At 46.7% G+C, this 14,868-nt stretch overlaps 1 protein-coding gene across 5 annotated transcripts in view; it reads right to left on the bottom strand.

Annotated features, from left to right (window-relative positions):
* Positions 1 to 14,868, bottom strand: part of Chka (choline kinase alpha) — a 58,171-nt gene that overhangs the window by 9,766 nt on the left and 33,537 nt on the right. For 4 of the 5 annotated variants that reach the window (XR_004618751.2, XM_071615997.1, XM_034636878.2 and 1 more), the window contains 5 exons: positions 13,906 to 13,959; positions 6,418 to 6,531; positions 2,085 to 2,218; positions 1,666 to 1,770; positions 875 to 933 (listed from right to left, as the gene is read on the bottom strand). Coding sequence is in view for 4 of the 5 variants with exons in the window: in XM_071615997.1 (XP_071472098.1) it covers positions 875 to 933; positions 1,666 to 1,770; positions 2,085 to 2,218; positions 6,418 to 6,531; positions 13,906 to 13,959 (466 nt within the window). In the remaining variant the exon portion in view is untranslated. The remainder of the gene's footprint in view (positions 1 to 874; positions 934 to 1,665; positions 1,771 to 2,084; positions 2,219 to 6,417; positions 6,532 to 13,905; positions 13,960 to 14,868) is intronic. The other variant, XM_027944262.3, reaches the window with a different exon arrangement.

The following is a 14,868-nucleotide window of genomic DNA, read 5'->3' as shown; positions in this document are numbered from 1 at the left end:
CAACTCAGTGAGAGCCTGCCTCAAAAGAAAAAAGAGAGAAGGACTGAGGACGTGACCCAGTGGAAGAGCACATGTGGCTTCAAGACCAAGGAGGGGAGGGAGGAAGGACCAAACTGGAAATCACGCCGGGTAAAACTCTGCGACAGTAAGGGGCCCTATGGCATTGTAATTTCCTGAAGCAGAGCAACCAACAGTCATTAACTGTGCCAGCTGGGACAACCAAGAAGGTGGTCTGAGGCGCTGCCCCGTGCTGCTCGGTGGGCCAGGAGGGGCCTGCATGGCTACTCCTGGTCTGCCAGCTGCTGCAGGACGAGGAAGCCCCGGGCAACATGCACCTCAGAACATTTAAGTCTTTAGTCCAAGTTCCACATTTAGTGAAAAATCTTTCAGATTTTTTTTCCATGTCAACATTTTAATAGAAGTGGAATGATACTCTATGTTTTTCTAAAACTTGCTTTTTTTTCCTCTTAATATAGCCTAGAGATTTTTCTGTTGATAAATAAAAAGAATAAGGAGAGCTTTACATCTATTTTTATTTTTTGGGTTTTGGGAATTGAACCTAGAGACCACCGTGCCACATCCCCAGACCTTTGTATTTTTTCATTTTAAGACAGTGCCTAATTGCTTAGGGCCTTGCTAAATTGCTGGGGCTGGCTTTGAACTTTACAATCCTCCTGCCTCAGCCTCCCGAGCAACTGGGATTACAGGCATGTGCCATCAGCCTAGCCCAAATTCTTTTTAATAGTTACCCAATACGTACTGTCACTGCAGCATAATCTGATGTATCAAATAGTCCTGTGATGGCCATCTGGTGTTTATCACACATAGAGCATACACACAAATCCCATCTGTAGCATTACATGATGACTCTTACCTTCCTGACAGTCATTGTGACAAAATACAACTGGAGATGGAGTAGATTCAAGCAGTGACCTGGAAAATCAAGGTGTCACTATCACCTGTCGAGGATTAATGTAGGCTGCCCACAGCCCCGCTGCCCACACCAGCTCTTCAGTGCTCCCACACGCACAAGGCCTCTCTGCACCCGCTCCCTCCTGTCCCAGGCAAGGCAGTCCCCGGGTGTTGGTCTGCTCTGATCTATTCCTTCCCAGCATTTATCAACTTGACACTATGTTATTGTTTACTTGGACTAATAAAAATGACATCTTGGTCACCACTTCCTCACATGACGTACTGCCCAGCACAGCAGGGGGACTGTACATCCTGGACAGATATGTATGTAGGTACGCAAGCCTGCCCAGCCCCACCCTGAGAACAGTACAGGGCCTCCTCTCAGAGATCAGTCTCAGGATTCGCACAGCTCCCCAAAGCTCAGGTTTGCCATTTCTCTCATCAGCTTGCACGCCCCCACCTGCTTCTGCTCCGAAAAAATCTAATGCCCCAGACTTTGCTGCCCCAAGCACCAAACTACTTGTCTGAAAGTCGGCCTCCCCCCGTGAAGCCTTCCTGGAACACAAGAGAGTATCTCGGGCAGCAAGACCCACCTGTCAGACCCGCCTGTCAAATCCACCCTGCAAAACCAGCAACAGATGCCAGGCACAGGATGCGCTTCACCAGTGCCAACTGACAACAGTTCTAGTGACCAAGAGTAGCTACATTTCTGGATAGGCGTGCTCACTTGTCAGGAAAGAAGTCAATTCTCACCTGAGGTTTTTCAGTTCCAAAGGCAGATTGTAATTGAGGAACTTGTGAAGCTGTTTGATTCTGGATTCCCCAGTAAATTTAATCCTCAGCACTTGATTTAGGTATCTGTTAAAGAAAGGTGAAGCTTCACTGCTTGATTCTCAGACTTCACTTAGACCGTCCCAGTCCAGAAAGGAGAGGGAAGGGTGGCGACTAGGGATCCAAGGTTTTCTGGGATGCTAGCTCTGCCCCTGCCCCGGGGAACAGCATTTCTGCCAAGTCATCTTTCTTGGTCCAGGAATTAATTGCTCCATGTAAAAAAACTTACCCCAGAGACAAACACTACCCCTGAGGGCCGGCGCACCAATGAGCCAGCAGAGAAAGGCCTCAGCCTGCCCTGGTACAGAACTAATCGAGGCCTGAGCGATCGGACCACTTACTTTTCCATTGTTCCAAAAAGCCATTTTGGTTCCTTATTGAATGGCATTTTCATACCATGAAATGTGGCCATTTTTTCAGCTATTTCTGCAGAAATATCTGGCAAACTTAATTCTTCAGTGTCTAATCGCCGGCTCTGAAAGAAAAAGGGAGTTAAAAACTGATATTTACCAGGTCATCTAACAAGCGTGAGATCACACAATCATAGGAATTAGAAGTCAGTTTTTGCACAGCATTTCAGTCTCACCCAATTAACAAAATTTCCTGCAGAATGGACACTCTGCCCTCACAGATGGTGACCCAGCAACTGCCATGGCAATTCCACAAAGAGGGCAAGCCACCTCTCAGAGTCTATCCTTACGGATGATATATATATATATATAGAGAGAGAGAGAGAGAGAGAGAGAGAGAGAAGAGAGAGTGTGAGTGTGTGTGTGTGTCTGTGTGTGAGAGAGTGTGTGTGTGTGTTATATACAATACCTTTCATTATTTATTTATTTTTATGTGATGCTGAGGATTGAACCCAGGGCCTCGCACGATATAGACGAGCAGTCTACCGCTGAGCCCCAACCCCATCCTTATGAATGCTTTTTAACTTTAAGAAAGTCCTTCCTTAAATTTCAATGAACTAAAAGCCCCTTTCCTATGGTGATGTGATTCTGCCCTCTCACACCCGCAGCACCAGAAGCCCTGTTCTCAGCAGCGTGCCTCAGCTGGGGTTCTGCTCTGCCCTGCACCGGTGGGATGGTGTGCTGGTCAGAACCAGTGCTGACCAGGGGGTACCATGAGTTCAGCAGGAGCCAGGGCCAGTGGCTCTCACTGTGTCCATTACATCTGGCCTGGCAGAGAGCAGGCTCTGCAGGCCACACTTGTTCTGGGAGCTCTTTCAAAGTGTTCTCAGGGGGCCTAAAGTCCAGGGGACTCTGCAGGTCTTGCACATAAGCTACTCCCTACAGACCCCCAAGGGACGTGTCTCTAAAGGCACAACACAGAGGGCACAGGGCCAGGGACGTGCTCCCCACTTAGACAGTGCATCTAACCCAGGTGCTGTGTGCTGAGAGCCCTGAAGGCACCAGGCTGTCTCCCACTCGACTCAGGAATGTCGTGTTCCACGACATTCTCAACAGCCATGCCACGATCCGGACAGGAAGCTCAGCCTCGAGTGGAGAATGCTCGGCCTTCTTAAGGCACCTCCCGTGGCTTTTTTAAGGGCCAGCATCATATGCCCATTGATGACGGAACACATTCCCAGAAATGTGGTGCATCGCCTGTGGCACACCTGGGCTGTGGCACACCTGGTCTGTGGTTCAGCCTGCTGCTCAGGGGCTGCAAGGACCAAAACCAGATTAGATCAAGCACAAGAGGCAGGCAGGCGGGGGCAGGCTGCTGCCGGCCTACAGCACACTCTACAGTGTCTTCTCAGTAGAAGGTGGAAGCTCTAAAACAACAATAAATAGTATAGTAAATACATAACCAGTAACAGCCTAAGTTGTTATTATGAAGTTATTATGTGCTGCACATAACTGTATATGCATGTATAAAAGTATATTCAATGTGATTGCTAGCATAGTGTTCACTTCAGCATCACCACAAATGTGTAGAGTGTAGAGTGCTCAACTCTGACACAATGTCACACAGCAAAAAAAAAATTCTTCCATGCCATCATAATCTCCTGGGACCACTGTCATACATGTAGTCCACTGTTGACTAAAGTGCTATGCAGCACGTGGCTGTAATTTGTTTTGTACTGTGGAAAATTTAAAGTTAACCTGCTCAGGCTGGGGCTGCAGCTCAGTATAGAGCGCCTGCCTAGCACATGTGAGGCCCTGGGCTCCATCCTCAGCACTACATAAAAATAAACAAATAAAATAAAGGCATTCTGTCCATCTACAACTACAAAAATATTTTTTAAATGTTTAAAAATTAATCTCCTCAAAGATGGACAAATCTGGACTGGGGATGTGGCTCAAGCGGTAGCGTGCTCGCCTGGCATGCGTGCGGCACAGGTTCGATCCTCAGCACCACATACAAACAAAGATGTTGTGTCTGCAGAAAACTATAAAATAAATATTAAAGATTCTCTCTCTCTTTAAAAAAAAAAAAGTTGGACAAATATCAGTATCTGTTCCTTCCTCAAAAGTCAGAAAGGGAAATGGAGACTATTATTCTTAGGAGTCATTAATCTCACATGACCCTTTGAAAGACAACTACAGGAATCAAAAAGGACAGAATCCTCAAATCTAATGCGGTGGGCAGGCAAGGTGGCACATGCCTGTAATCCCAGCTGCTCAGAAGGCAGAGGCAGGAGGATCACAAGTTCAAAGCCAGCCTCAGCAACTATGAGGCACTAAGCAATTCAGTGAGACCCTGTCTCTAAATAAAATACAAAATAGGGCTGGGGATGTGGCTCAGTGGTCGAGTGCCCCTGAGTTCAATCCCCTAACCAAAAAAAAAAAAAAAAATCCAATGAAGTGGCCAAGAGTAAAACTAAAAATGATGGGTTTTTTTGTTTTTGTTTTTTTTTTTAAAGAGAGAGAGAATTTTAATATTTATTTATTTTTTTAGTATTTGGCGGTCACAACATCTTTGTCTGTGTGTGGTGCTGAGGATCTGAACCCGGGCTGCACACATGCCAGGCAAGCGTGCTACCGCTTGAGCCACATCCCCAGCCCCTAAAAATGATGTATGATATTAGTCTGAATCAAACAAAACTGACATATCTGTGGGTCAAAAACAGTCTACTACAGTTTTATGTGGTTCAACCTAGTATTTTAACAGAAATTTTTAAAATCTCAACAGGCATGGCGACACACACCAGTAATCTCAGCAACTGGGAGGCTGAGGCAGGAGGATCGCAAGTTTGGTGACAGCCTGAGCAACTTAGCAAGGCCCTCAGCAATTTAGTGAGACCCTGTCTCTAAATAAAAAAAAAAGACTAAGGATGTAGCTCAGAGGTAAAGCAACTTGGGTTCAATCTCCAGTACATTTAAAAAAAGACAAACCCACTATGGTAAGTAAGATACAGTGGCGCAGACCTATAATCCCAGCTATTTAGGAAGCTGAGGCAGGACAATCACAATTGTGAAACCAGCCTGGGTAATTTAACCAGAACTTGTTTCAAAATTAAAACAAATCAAAACAAAAAAACTGAACCAAGCAAACAATATGTAAACTTAGAAGAAGAATAAGATAAAGCTGTCAGGCTGAGCAGGGTGGCCACACCTGTACTCCCAGCTACTCTGGAGACTGAGGCACGAGAAACACAAATTTGAAACCAGTCTCAATTCAGTAAGACCCTGTCTCAAAATAAAAAAATAAAAAGGAGTTCTGGGGAGTAACTCAGTTACAATCCCTGGCACCACAAAAAACAAACAAAAAAACTCCACCATGTAGTAGGTGATATGTACAAAGTGTGCAAAATTTTCTAGGATCTTGCGATCAATTCCACAGATGCCACAACCTGTGTCCTGTTGCTGTGAGACCCCATCTCTAACATATATAAATTACTCCGTGGTTAAGTGCCCCTGGGTTCAATCCTGATACCAAATTTAAAAGTTAATTAATTAAATAAAGGTACTGTTGTCCATTTACAACTTAAAAACAATAACCAAAAAAGCTTTAAGACAACAAGAAATGGAAAATAATCCTGACTATTTGGAAGTAGAGGATTTAAGTAAGGCCTCTAAACCTCTCGGCACCTGGGAGCAGAAGGACAGGGCAGGAGAGACCCTAACAGGGAAAAGCCAAAGTGAAGGGAAGACATTGGAGACAAGGGAAAGAAGACGTGACAGGTGTGCTGGGAGCCCAGATGCTCCACCAGCAATTTCTAAAAGAAGGCCCCAGGCCAGGTGCAATGGCACACAACTGTGATTCCAACAGCTCAGGAGGCTGAGGCAGGAGGATCACAAGTTCAAAGCCAGCCTCAGCAACTTAACAAGACCCTGTCTCAAAATAAATAAAAAAAGAGATTGGGGATGTGGTTCAGTGGTTAAGCACCCTGGGTTTACTCCTGGTGCCAAAGAAGGCCTCAGAAGGTGAGAAGGATTAAGGGAAAGGGGAAAGCTTACGGGATGATGCAAAGGTGACTCTCACATATATTTTTAATTTGAATGACCATGTCTTTGTAGGAAAGAAACAGGTTCTGATATACCAAAAACAAAACAAACAAACAAACAAAAATCTGTGTGTCTATATATATTTTCTAATTCAGTTTAATAACAGGTCACAAAATCACTTACTTCAAGCCACAGCATCAGGTTCTCTCCATGCTGAGACATGGAGTCCACCTCTGTTTGCAGCTCACATCAACTGACCATTCACACACACACATCTTACCGGAATGAACTGCTCCAATCGGCCTTGGGGAAAGATGCCATAGAGCTTTGGCCCAAGTGACCTCTCTGCGAGAATGGCAAACATAACGCTCTCCAGAACCATAGCCTCGGCCCCCTAGAACAGAGGGCAACAAACCAGGTGTTTACTGAGTGCCTGCTCTATGCCAGGCATCTCACGAGCAGCACCCTCCTCTCCTCCCACTATGATGAAACACGGACTGGCACCATCATCACCCCAGGATAAATATGAAGGAACAGGTCCTGGCATTTGTAGGACCCATGCTTGCAAGCATTATACTACATGAGATTCAAAATTCAAGTTTGATTTAGGTCACTGGTCCAAAAATAGAAAACATCTATTGAGATTTCATGGCTTCTATTTAATTCACAACTGATATGAGTCTCGCCCTTGGCCTCTGAGCAAAGTACACACCACTGTGCACTCTGATGAGGGCTGAATTGTTTTGTGCCAGACAGTCCCAGGGAAGCAAATGATCCAAAGGCCTTCTGCCTTCTAAACTGCTCTGTAGACCAAATAAGTTTGAGAATTCCTGATTTAGGTCTGGGGTGTGTGGTTTTTTGGTGCAAAGCACAGACTGGCACGCAGCCTCCTGGGTTTCTAGCCTCAGCCCTCTTCCCAACCTGCTCCTCCTGTGATGCTGGTCTTCTTGCTAAATGCTCTAGGAAGCCTGCATGCAGTCCTGTGAGTCACGTGGGATCTAGAATCATTATGCCTTCAAAATTCTTCCTTTTGTCTCATTTCAAACTCATTCTTTAGTCTTTTTCCCTTCAAAAGTAAAATGCAGCTTGAGAGTTTCCATCTTGAGTGTGGAGAATGGGGAAGAGTCCCTCCACCCCGGAGTCCCAAGTCTCCTAAGGAGCTTGCACAAATAGAGATTCCTAGGGTCCTGACTGAGTTTCTAAGCTGACCTGATTAAGGAAAGGAGCCAGCAGGTATATGCAGATGATTCTGGTTCATCTCTTCCTGAGTGTGCTGTGGGGGAACATGAGCCCAGAGAACACTGTTTAAAGCACTCACATTACAAAAACAAGCTGAGAAACTAAGAAGACAAGTTCCTTAGGCAGTGACAGAATGCTACAGTGAGAAGCTAACAAAAAAGAAAGGCTACTTCCAAAGGACATTAGACCACAAAGAGTCATTCAGTCACTTCTACCTTGTGTGGGCAAAGTGGAATTCTTGGTAAGTAATCCCCCCCAATTATGGTATAACCATCACCTTGTGAGGCTCAATCTTCATTATTCATTTTATTAATTTACAGTTGTTTGTACTGAACAACACTGATAGAGCACTGATTTGATCAAATTAATAGATTTTAGAGCAGGATTTGATCAAACAGGTTTTATTGCTTAAACCCTTAAAGACAGACAATACCAATCTCTCTAGTTGGCAAAATACCTAATCCCCATCATTCACGGATCCTCACAGCACACTTGACCAGAAGGCACAGTCACTCTGGGCCCTGTCTGACCTCAAGTCCAGCACTGGAGAAACTCTCCAAGGAAGCTCACCCCAAGGCTTGCAAAGTGGCCTCTGCTTCCATATCTGCTCAACTGCTGCTGTGGGCAGTGCACCCTGATGTCCTGGGGACTGCGGGCACCTCCCACACTGTATAAAATGCAAAAGCAAACAGAACCTGGGCACTGTAGGACAAGAGGATCTGGCCTTGGCTCCCAGAGCAGGCGATCTGCCATTGGTGAGTCTTCGTAACCCTTTGCCATCTGTAGACTCTCCCACGAAATTCTAACTCTCCAATCACTTCCGAGAGTAGAATTAGGACTTCTTTTGTCTAGGTATCCAGAATTTTGTCAGAATTTAATATGTTTTCCACTCCCCCACCTTTGTTTTTGAACCAGGAATTGAACCCAAGGACACTTAACCACAGAGCCGCATCCCCATCCCTTTTCTCATTTTTTTATTTTGAGACAGGGTCTCACTAACTTGCTTAGAGCCTTGCTAAGTGGCTGAGGCTGGCTTTGAACCTGTGACCCTCCAGCCTCAGCCTCCCAAGCCACTGGGGTTACAGGCACATGCCACCAGCCCAGCCCAACTTTTTGTCAAAATGATAAAGTAGGGCTGTTGTGGCTCAGTGGTAGAGCGCTCGCCTAGCACATGCAAGGCCCTAGGTTCGATCCTCAGCACCACATAAAAATAAATAAATAAAGATATTGTGTCCAACTAAAAAATAAATATTTTTAAAAAAATGATAAAGTAATCATGATGAAGGATATTATGGTAGGAATTATACATCTAACACATATATATCCAACCTGAAATATCCCTGAAAGTTTGAAATGGAGCCACAGGTAGATTGACACCTCAGTAGGCTCAGCATGCTGCACATCATGGTTGACATTACTTACACAGGGCAGCACTGTCGTGGGACCTGGATTGACACGCTGCCCAGACTCTGCTTCAGTACTGGCTGAATCAATGCATGCCCAGAAATTGTACTGAGAAGATGAGCAAAGACTTAAAGAACCTCCCAGTTCTCTTCCTGCTGTTCTGAAAGTGTAAACAAAGCTTGGTTCTCATGGAATCCCACAATTTGGTATTTGTGCCCATCAGGAGGGGTGGGGACAGTGTGTAGAGGGCAGGATCTATGGACAGAAACAATGCACAGAAAGACCGGACATGGGAGCTGGGGTTGTGGTTCAGCAGTAGAGCGCTCGCCTAGCATGTGCGAGGTACTGGGTTCGATCCTCAGCATCACATAAAAAAATAAAAATAAAGGTATTGTGTCCAACTACAACTAAAAAATTTTAAAAAAAAAGACCAGACATGAGCAAGAAGGGCAGTGGCTGGGAGGGTGCCTGTGGTCCCTCTGAGTCACTGGTCTCCAGGCCCTTCCTGCGGGCTACTGAGAGCGAGTGAGTGGGCCAACAGGCACGACTCAGTCCACACCTTCATGTCACACCCTGGGCTAGCCATGATCCCAGTGGCTCAGGAGACAGGCAGGAGAATCATGTGTTCAAAGCCAGCCTCACCACACTAGCAAGATCTCATCTCTAAATAAAATGTAAAAATGGGCTGGGGATGTGGCTCAAGCAGTAGCGCGCTCACCTGGCATGCGCGGGGCACTGGGTTCGATCCTCAACACCACATAAAAATAAAAAAGAAAGATATTGTGTCCACCTAAAACTAAAAAATAAAATAAAATGTAAAAAAGGACTGGGATGTGGCTCAGTGGTTAAGCACCCCTGGGTTCAACCCCCAGTACCCTCCCCCCAAAAAAGATTCATTCACACATTTACCCCAGGCACACTGATGAATGTGTACCTGGCACTGTGCCGAGTAACCAGGAGCACAAAGAGCAATACCATCAGGTCTGTGCCTGCAGATCTTACGTTCTAGAGAGGGCAGATGAATGAGTGAACATGACCACAGACAGGCTTACTGAGAGGGACAGAAGGGTGTTGGGACAGGACAGCTAGGTCTACGGAGGCCCAAAGGGTGAGGGGGAACCATGAGCAGCTCTCAGGCAGGGGAGTCTGGTGTACTCAAGGAAGGGGAAGGGGAAGGGGAAAGTGTAGGGGGGAAGGGAATCAGGGGATAGAAGCGGACAGGAGCACCTTGCAGAGGGCTGGGCTTGGGAAAAACCTGGGTTGAAGAACTGAGTGCCAAGTCCTAGTTGGGCATGCCTGTAATCCCAGTTACTTGGGAGTCAGCTCAAGACCATTTGGGGCAACTTGGTGAGAACCTGTCTCAAAAAATAAGAAAGGGCCAGGCGCGGTGGCACACACCTGTAATCCCAGTGGCTCAGGAGGCTGAGGCAGGAAGATCGAAAGTTCAAAGCCAGTCTCTGCAACTTAGCGAGAGCCTGTCTCAAAATAAAAAAATTTTTTAAAAAAGGGGCTAGGAATGTGGCTCAGTAGTTGAGTGCCCCTGGGTTCAATCCCTGGTACCAAAAATAAAGCAAAAACAAAAAACAAAACTCACTGTACTAGACAAGCTCACCCAGGCACAAAAGAGGAGGAACCAGTGCTAGGACTGAGAACTCCCAACATTTAGGGCAATGGCTTCCAAACTGACTGTCCCCGCAGTGCAAAAGGCCTCCACACATCGACCTCCACACACACCAGATGTTACACACAGCAACACGCCCTCACATCAGGGCAAGCTTCCTAATATTCTCTACTCTATTTCATTTCAAAAAGCCAAGAAGCCAGGCACGGTGCTTAGGCACCTTAGAGCCCCAGCTTCGTGGTAGGCTGAGGCAGGAGGATCACTTGAGCCCAAGAGACTTAAAGGCCAGCCTGGGCAACACAGCAAGGCTGACAACTCAAAAAAAATAAATGCATACATTTTATACCCCATTAGAGGGTCACATGACCCGCCACTCCATCCACTGATTTAAATTTGGATAGCAGGAAGAGGAATGGGGCAGGGGGTACTGGCAAAGGAGGTGAGACACCTGCCATCATGGAGGAGGGGGTGAAGCTCTGTGTCAAATGGTACTAAGGGTCAAACAGGAAGAGAGGAAAGAGGACACTGGATCTGGCAATGTGGAAGTTGAGTGATGATGTCAGAAGGGGTGACTAGGAGTGAGGAGGGAGTTGAAGGGGACAGAAGCAAGGGGTTTAAATGGACTCTCACTTCATCTACACTGGGTCATTTATTCAAAACACTTGACACCCAGAAATAAGAATGATGGCACGTGAGCCTCTGGAGAAGACATCACCAAAGTTCTGTATAACCTCATTCCAAGCACGAGGAAGCAGGGGGTCAAGACTGAGGGGACATTCTCCACAGTAACTGACAGGCATTCTTCACAAGTATCAAGACTGTAAATAAGTAAGAAGAACTGGTATAGGCTGAAAAAGACCAAGCAGAAACCACCGAATGCAACGTTGGGATTCTGACTAAACCCTGGGATAGAACAAAAGAAACATCAGGGAAAAATCTTCTGAAATTCCAATAAGGTCTGCGTTTAGTACTACCGCAGCAGACTCAAGGACCTGGTTTCGATCACCGTACTGTGGCTGTGTAAAATGAGAACCTCGGGGAAACCAGGGAAGGGGTGCCTGGGAACTCTCTGTACTATGTTTATTATTTATTCCAAATCTCTTTTCTGAAAAAGGAGATTGGGAAGTAAGAAAGCAGAGACAACAGATTCTGTCTCAAGAAAACTTGCTGGGGGCTGCATTCCCAGGGCTCTGGCTTCTACCCTTCAGGACTAAAACAGCAACATAAACCCCACCCAATAAAAATAAATAAAAACCAAAATATATTTTTTTAAAAAGGAAAGAGAAATCTTGTCAGGAACAAGAGCATAAATGGTGGGAGCAGGCAGGGCACTACCACCGATAGCCCTGTTACCAGGAAGTGAAGGGGACCGTGAATGGGGAAGTCAGGTCCAAATAAGAAAGGGGCACAAACACCCTTCAGTAGCAACAGTCAGTGAAAAGTGCCAATGCAGAGGGCTTGTGGTAGACAGATGAGGGACAAGAGATTGGCAGTCATCAAAGAACCAGGTTCTACTTTCTGAAACGGCGAGGTCCAAAGGAGACCCAGCTCTGGAACAGACCTCCCAAATACAGAAGCAGAGCCTAACCTCCTGGAGACCCTGAGCAGGTCCCAGGCAGTGGTGCACCCCTGAGGTTGGGCACCACAGCCCTGGAACCAGACCACCCTCCCAACTGTGTGGCTCTTCTCTAGCAGCCCTGGCTGCCTGGACACTGCACAGAGAAGGAGTGGCAGTAGCTGGGCTCAGCAGGGTCGGGGTTTAGAGGAGCACGTGACAGGAAGCATGAGGAGAAAGTTGAGAACACGTGGAAGGCAAGACGTGTGGCAGCAGAGCTAGGTGCTCAGCTAGGCAGAACAGATGAGGAGACTGGAGGGCTGGTGGGGAGTGAGAGGGTAGTTGTTACCCACCCTCTGGAATGGAGGTTTGTTTGATGGCAGCCAGATAGCTGCAGAGGTACCCGGGCGGGCTACTGAAGCTGGCCTGCCATAAGGGACACAGTTTCCCAGGGGAGCAAATAACAGGAGGAACAGAAGGAAAGACTGTTAGGGATGAGGAGGTCAGAATGCAGAGGCCAGAGAACCAGAATGGATTCAAACTGAGCTGTGGACTTGGGTCTCCAACACACAAGTAATGGGCAAGCCCAGAGACAAGAGCTACCATTGGGGAGGACTGACAGCACAAAGCATGAGCCTCAAAGGGACAGGGGTTCCTGATGGAGGAGAAATGGTTAGACGCAGGGAAGAGGACGAACAGGAAGACACCAGCTCCACCTGTGGCACAGAAGCACTTGAGAGGTGATAGATGGCCCTAGGGCCATGAGCAAGGATCCTGTGGGACAGTGAGGCTCTGAATGAATGTTCAGAAAAGGGGTTCTGCAAGCCAGGATGGGTGACTCAAAGGGGCTCCATAAGGAAACAAAACCAACTGCTCCACTCTTACTGCCAACCACCTACCTTCTCCTCAAAGGATCATATGCAAAATCACACTCCCTGAGGTTTTCCAATAGGCCTTGAGGAGGAAGAGGAGGCCCTGGATTGACAGTCCAGGAGACAATAAAGTGCATGCATACCAGGAGGAGGGGTGGATGTGCCTGAGAGGTTCCCTGCAACCAGCGCCCTATTACAAGCAGCAAAGAGACAGTGAGAAGCAGCAAGACCCCCCACCTCCAGAAGTTTAGAATCTCAGGGCAGATGGAAGATCATGTCATGCTGACCCCCTTCTTGTGCACACAATTGCCCCCTTCATGATAAGTATACATATATGGAAGACAGCATTTAAAAGGCACTTTTATGGGACGGGGATGTAGCTCAGTGGTAGAGCATAAGACCCTGGGTTCAATCTCCAGCACCACCAAAAATAATTAAAAAAAAAAAAAAAAAAGAACACCACAAAAAAACACTTCACTCCAGGTATGGAGATCCTCACCCCAGACTCTATACTTCTAAGCCTCCACACTCCATGTGGTAACAACCTCAAACCCGCTGCTTGCATGTGTTTCAGTAGACGCGGGGTCAGCTTAGCTCACAGTCTCTTGAGTCTAGGGACCTTTTCCGCCTGGAACAATGTCTGCTATTTCCCCAGAAAATGGAGTGACCACTAAAATGACTGGGCACTGACCAGCTTCCCTAATGGGAAGCATGGGAACTAAGAAAAGGGGTGAGACACACTGCAGCAGTGGAAGCCAGCTGCCCCCACATCAGAGCATTACACACAAATGTCACCCCAATCCTCTACCTCTCTGCACCCCGGACACTCGTGTAGAAAATGCTGCCATAAAGACATCAAACTTCCACCATCTGCACCCTCAAGAGGGGCCAGGAACCCCCACTGCTTGCTCAGTCTCAGTGAGGTGGCTCCCAATACACCAAGAGCTCTCCCCCTAAGGAGGACAGGTGAGGGTGTTTCCAAGGGCAGTGAAGAGGCCCTGCAGAACTGCAGCGCAGCGAGGTTGGCTGACACTGGTTCACCTCTCATGCAGGTGCAGAACAGACTGAATTACTTACTTGAAATTCATTTTCTTTCTGAGCTTGTTCGGATCCCTCTTTATTACAGGACCTCTATGAATGAGAAAAAGCAAACACTTCCGGTGAGATGGAGAACACTGAGCAGACACTAACTCTGCAACCACCAGAACAGTAGGGCTTACGAACACCACAGATCTTTAACAAGGGCTTCTCAGCCCGCCGTGGGACCGGCGTAGTCTACAGGCACCAGCAGCCTCCAGCACTAGTACCAATGCCTTGGAAAGTGCTTTATCTATTTACAAGAAAAGGGATGTGCCACTGAGACCAAAGAACTGTGCATCTCATGGCCGTCCCTCGGACCTTTCACAATTTCATTGTTAGAGGAAAGTCACTAGATAGTACTCTTCCAATTGAGCCTTCTAAAGAAAAGTGCAGGCCAAGGCTCTCACTAATTTAGTTATGGGGTTCTTTCAAGCCAACCACAAGGACTGGGGTATCAATCCACCCACGGATGGCTGTGGTTAGCACAGAGCATGGACAAGAGAAGAAAGCACTGTGCAGGCAGGACACCTGGCACTCCCCCAGACTAACCCTGCTGGTGCAGCTGGTCACAGCTCCAGCAAAAAGAGGACAGGGTGAAGTTAACAAAGTCCCTAAAGTTTCTTATATACTAATATATTAAGGTTACTTTTACATTACTTTCCTCAATGAAATTGCAAATTATTGGCAATATTAACAACATACTAGATCACCAACTTCCATAAGCAGCTCTGAGGCTACATTCTTTCTTCACGGCACAAAGCATGTGTCTTCAAAGCAAGCCCCCCACCCCAAGTGCTTTAAACCCTCATAGAACCTTAAATGAGGGACTGGGGGAAAGTAAAGTTAAGAAACTTAAGGGTAATGTCAAAATTTCATACTCTATTGCCTCTAAAATTATGTTATATTTAAAGTCTGCGTGTAAGCCAGACCCAAGAGGAGTCCTATAAAGGAAACCTCTTT

Source organism: Marmota flaviventris, chromosome 9, assembly GCF_047511675.1.
Source record: "Marmota flaviventris isolate mMarFla1 chromosome 9, mMarFla1.hap1, whole genome shotgun sequence".
Lineage (NCBI taxonomy): Eukaryota > Metazoa > Chordata > Mammalia > Rodentia > Sciuridae > Marmota > Marmota flaviventris.
This window is presented reverse-complemented; position numbering and strand designations above follow the sequence as displayed.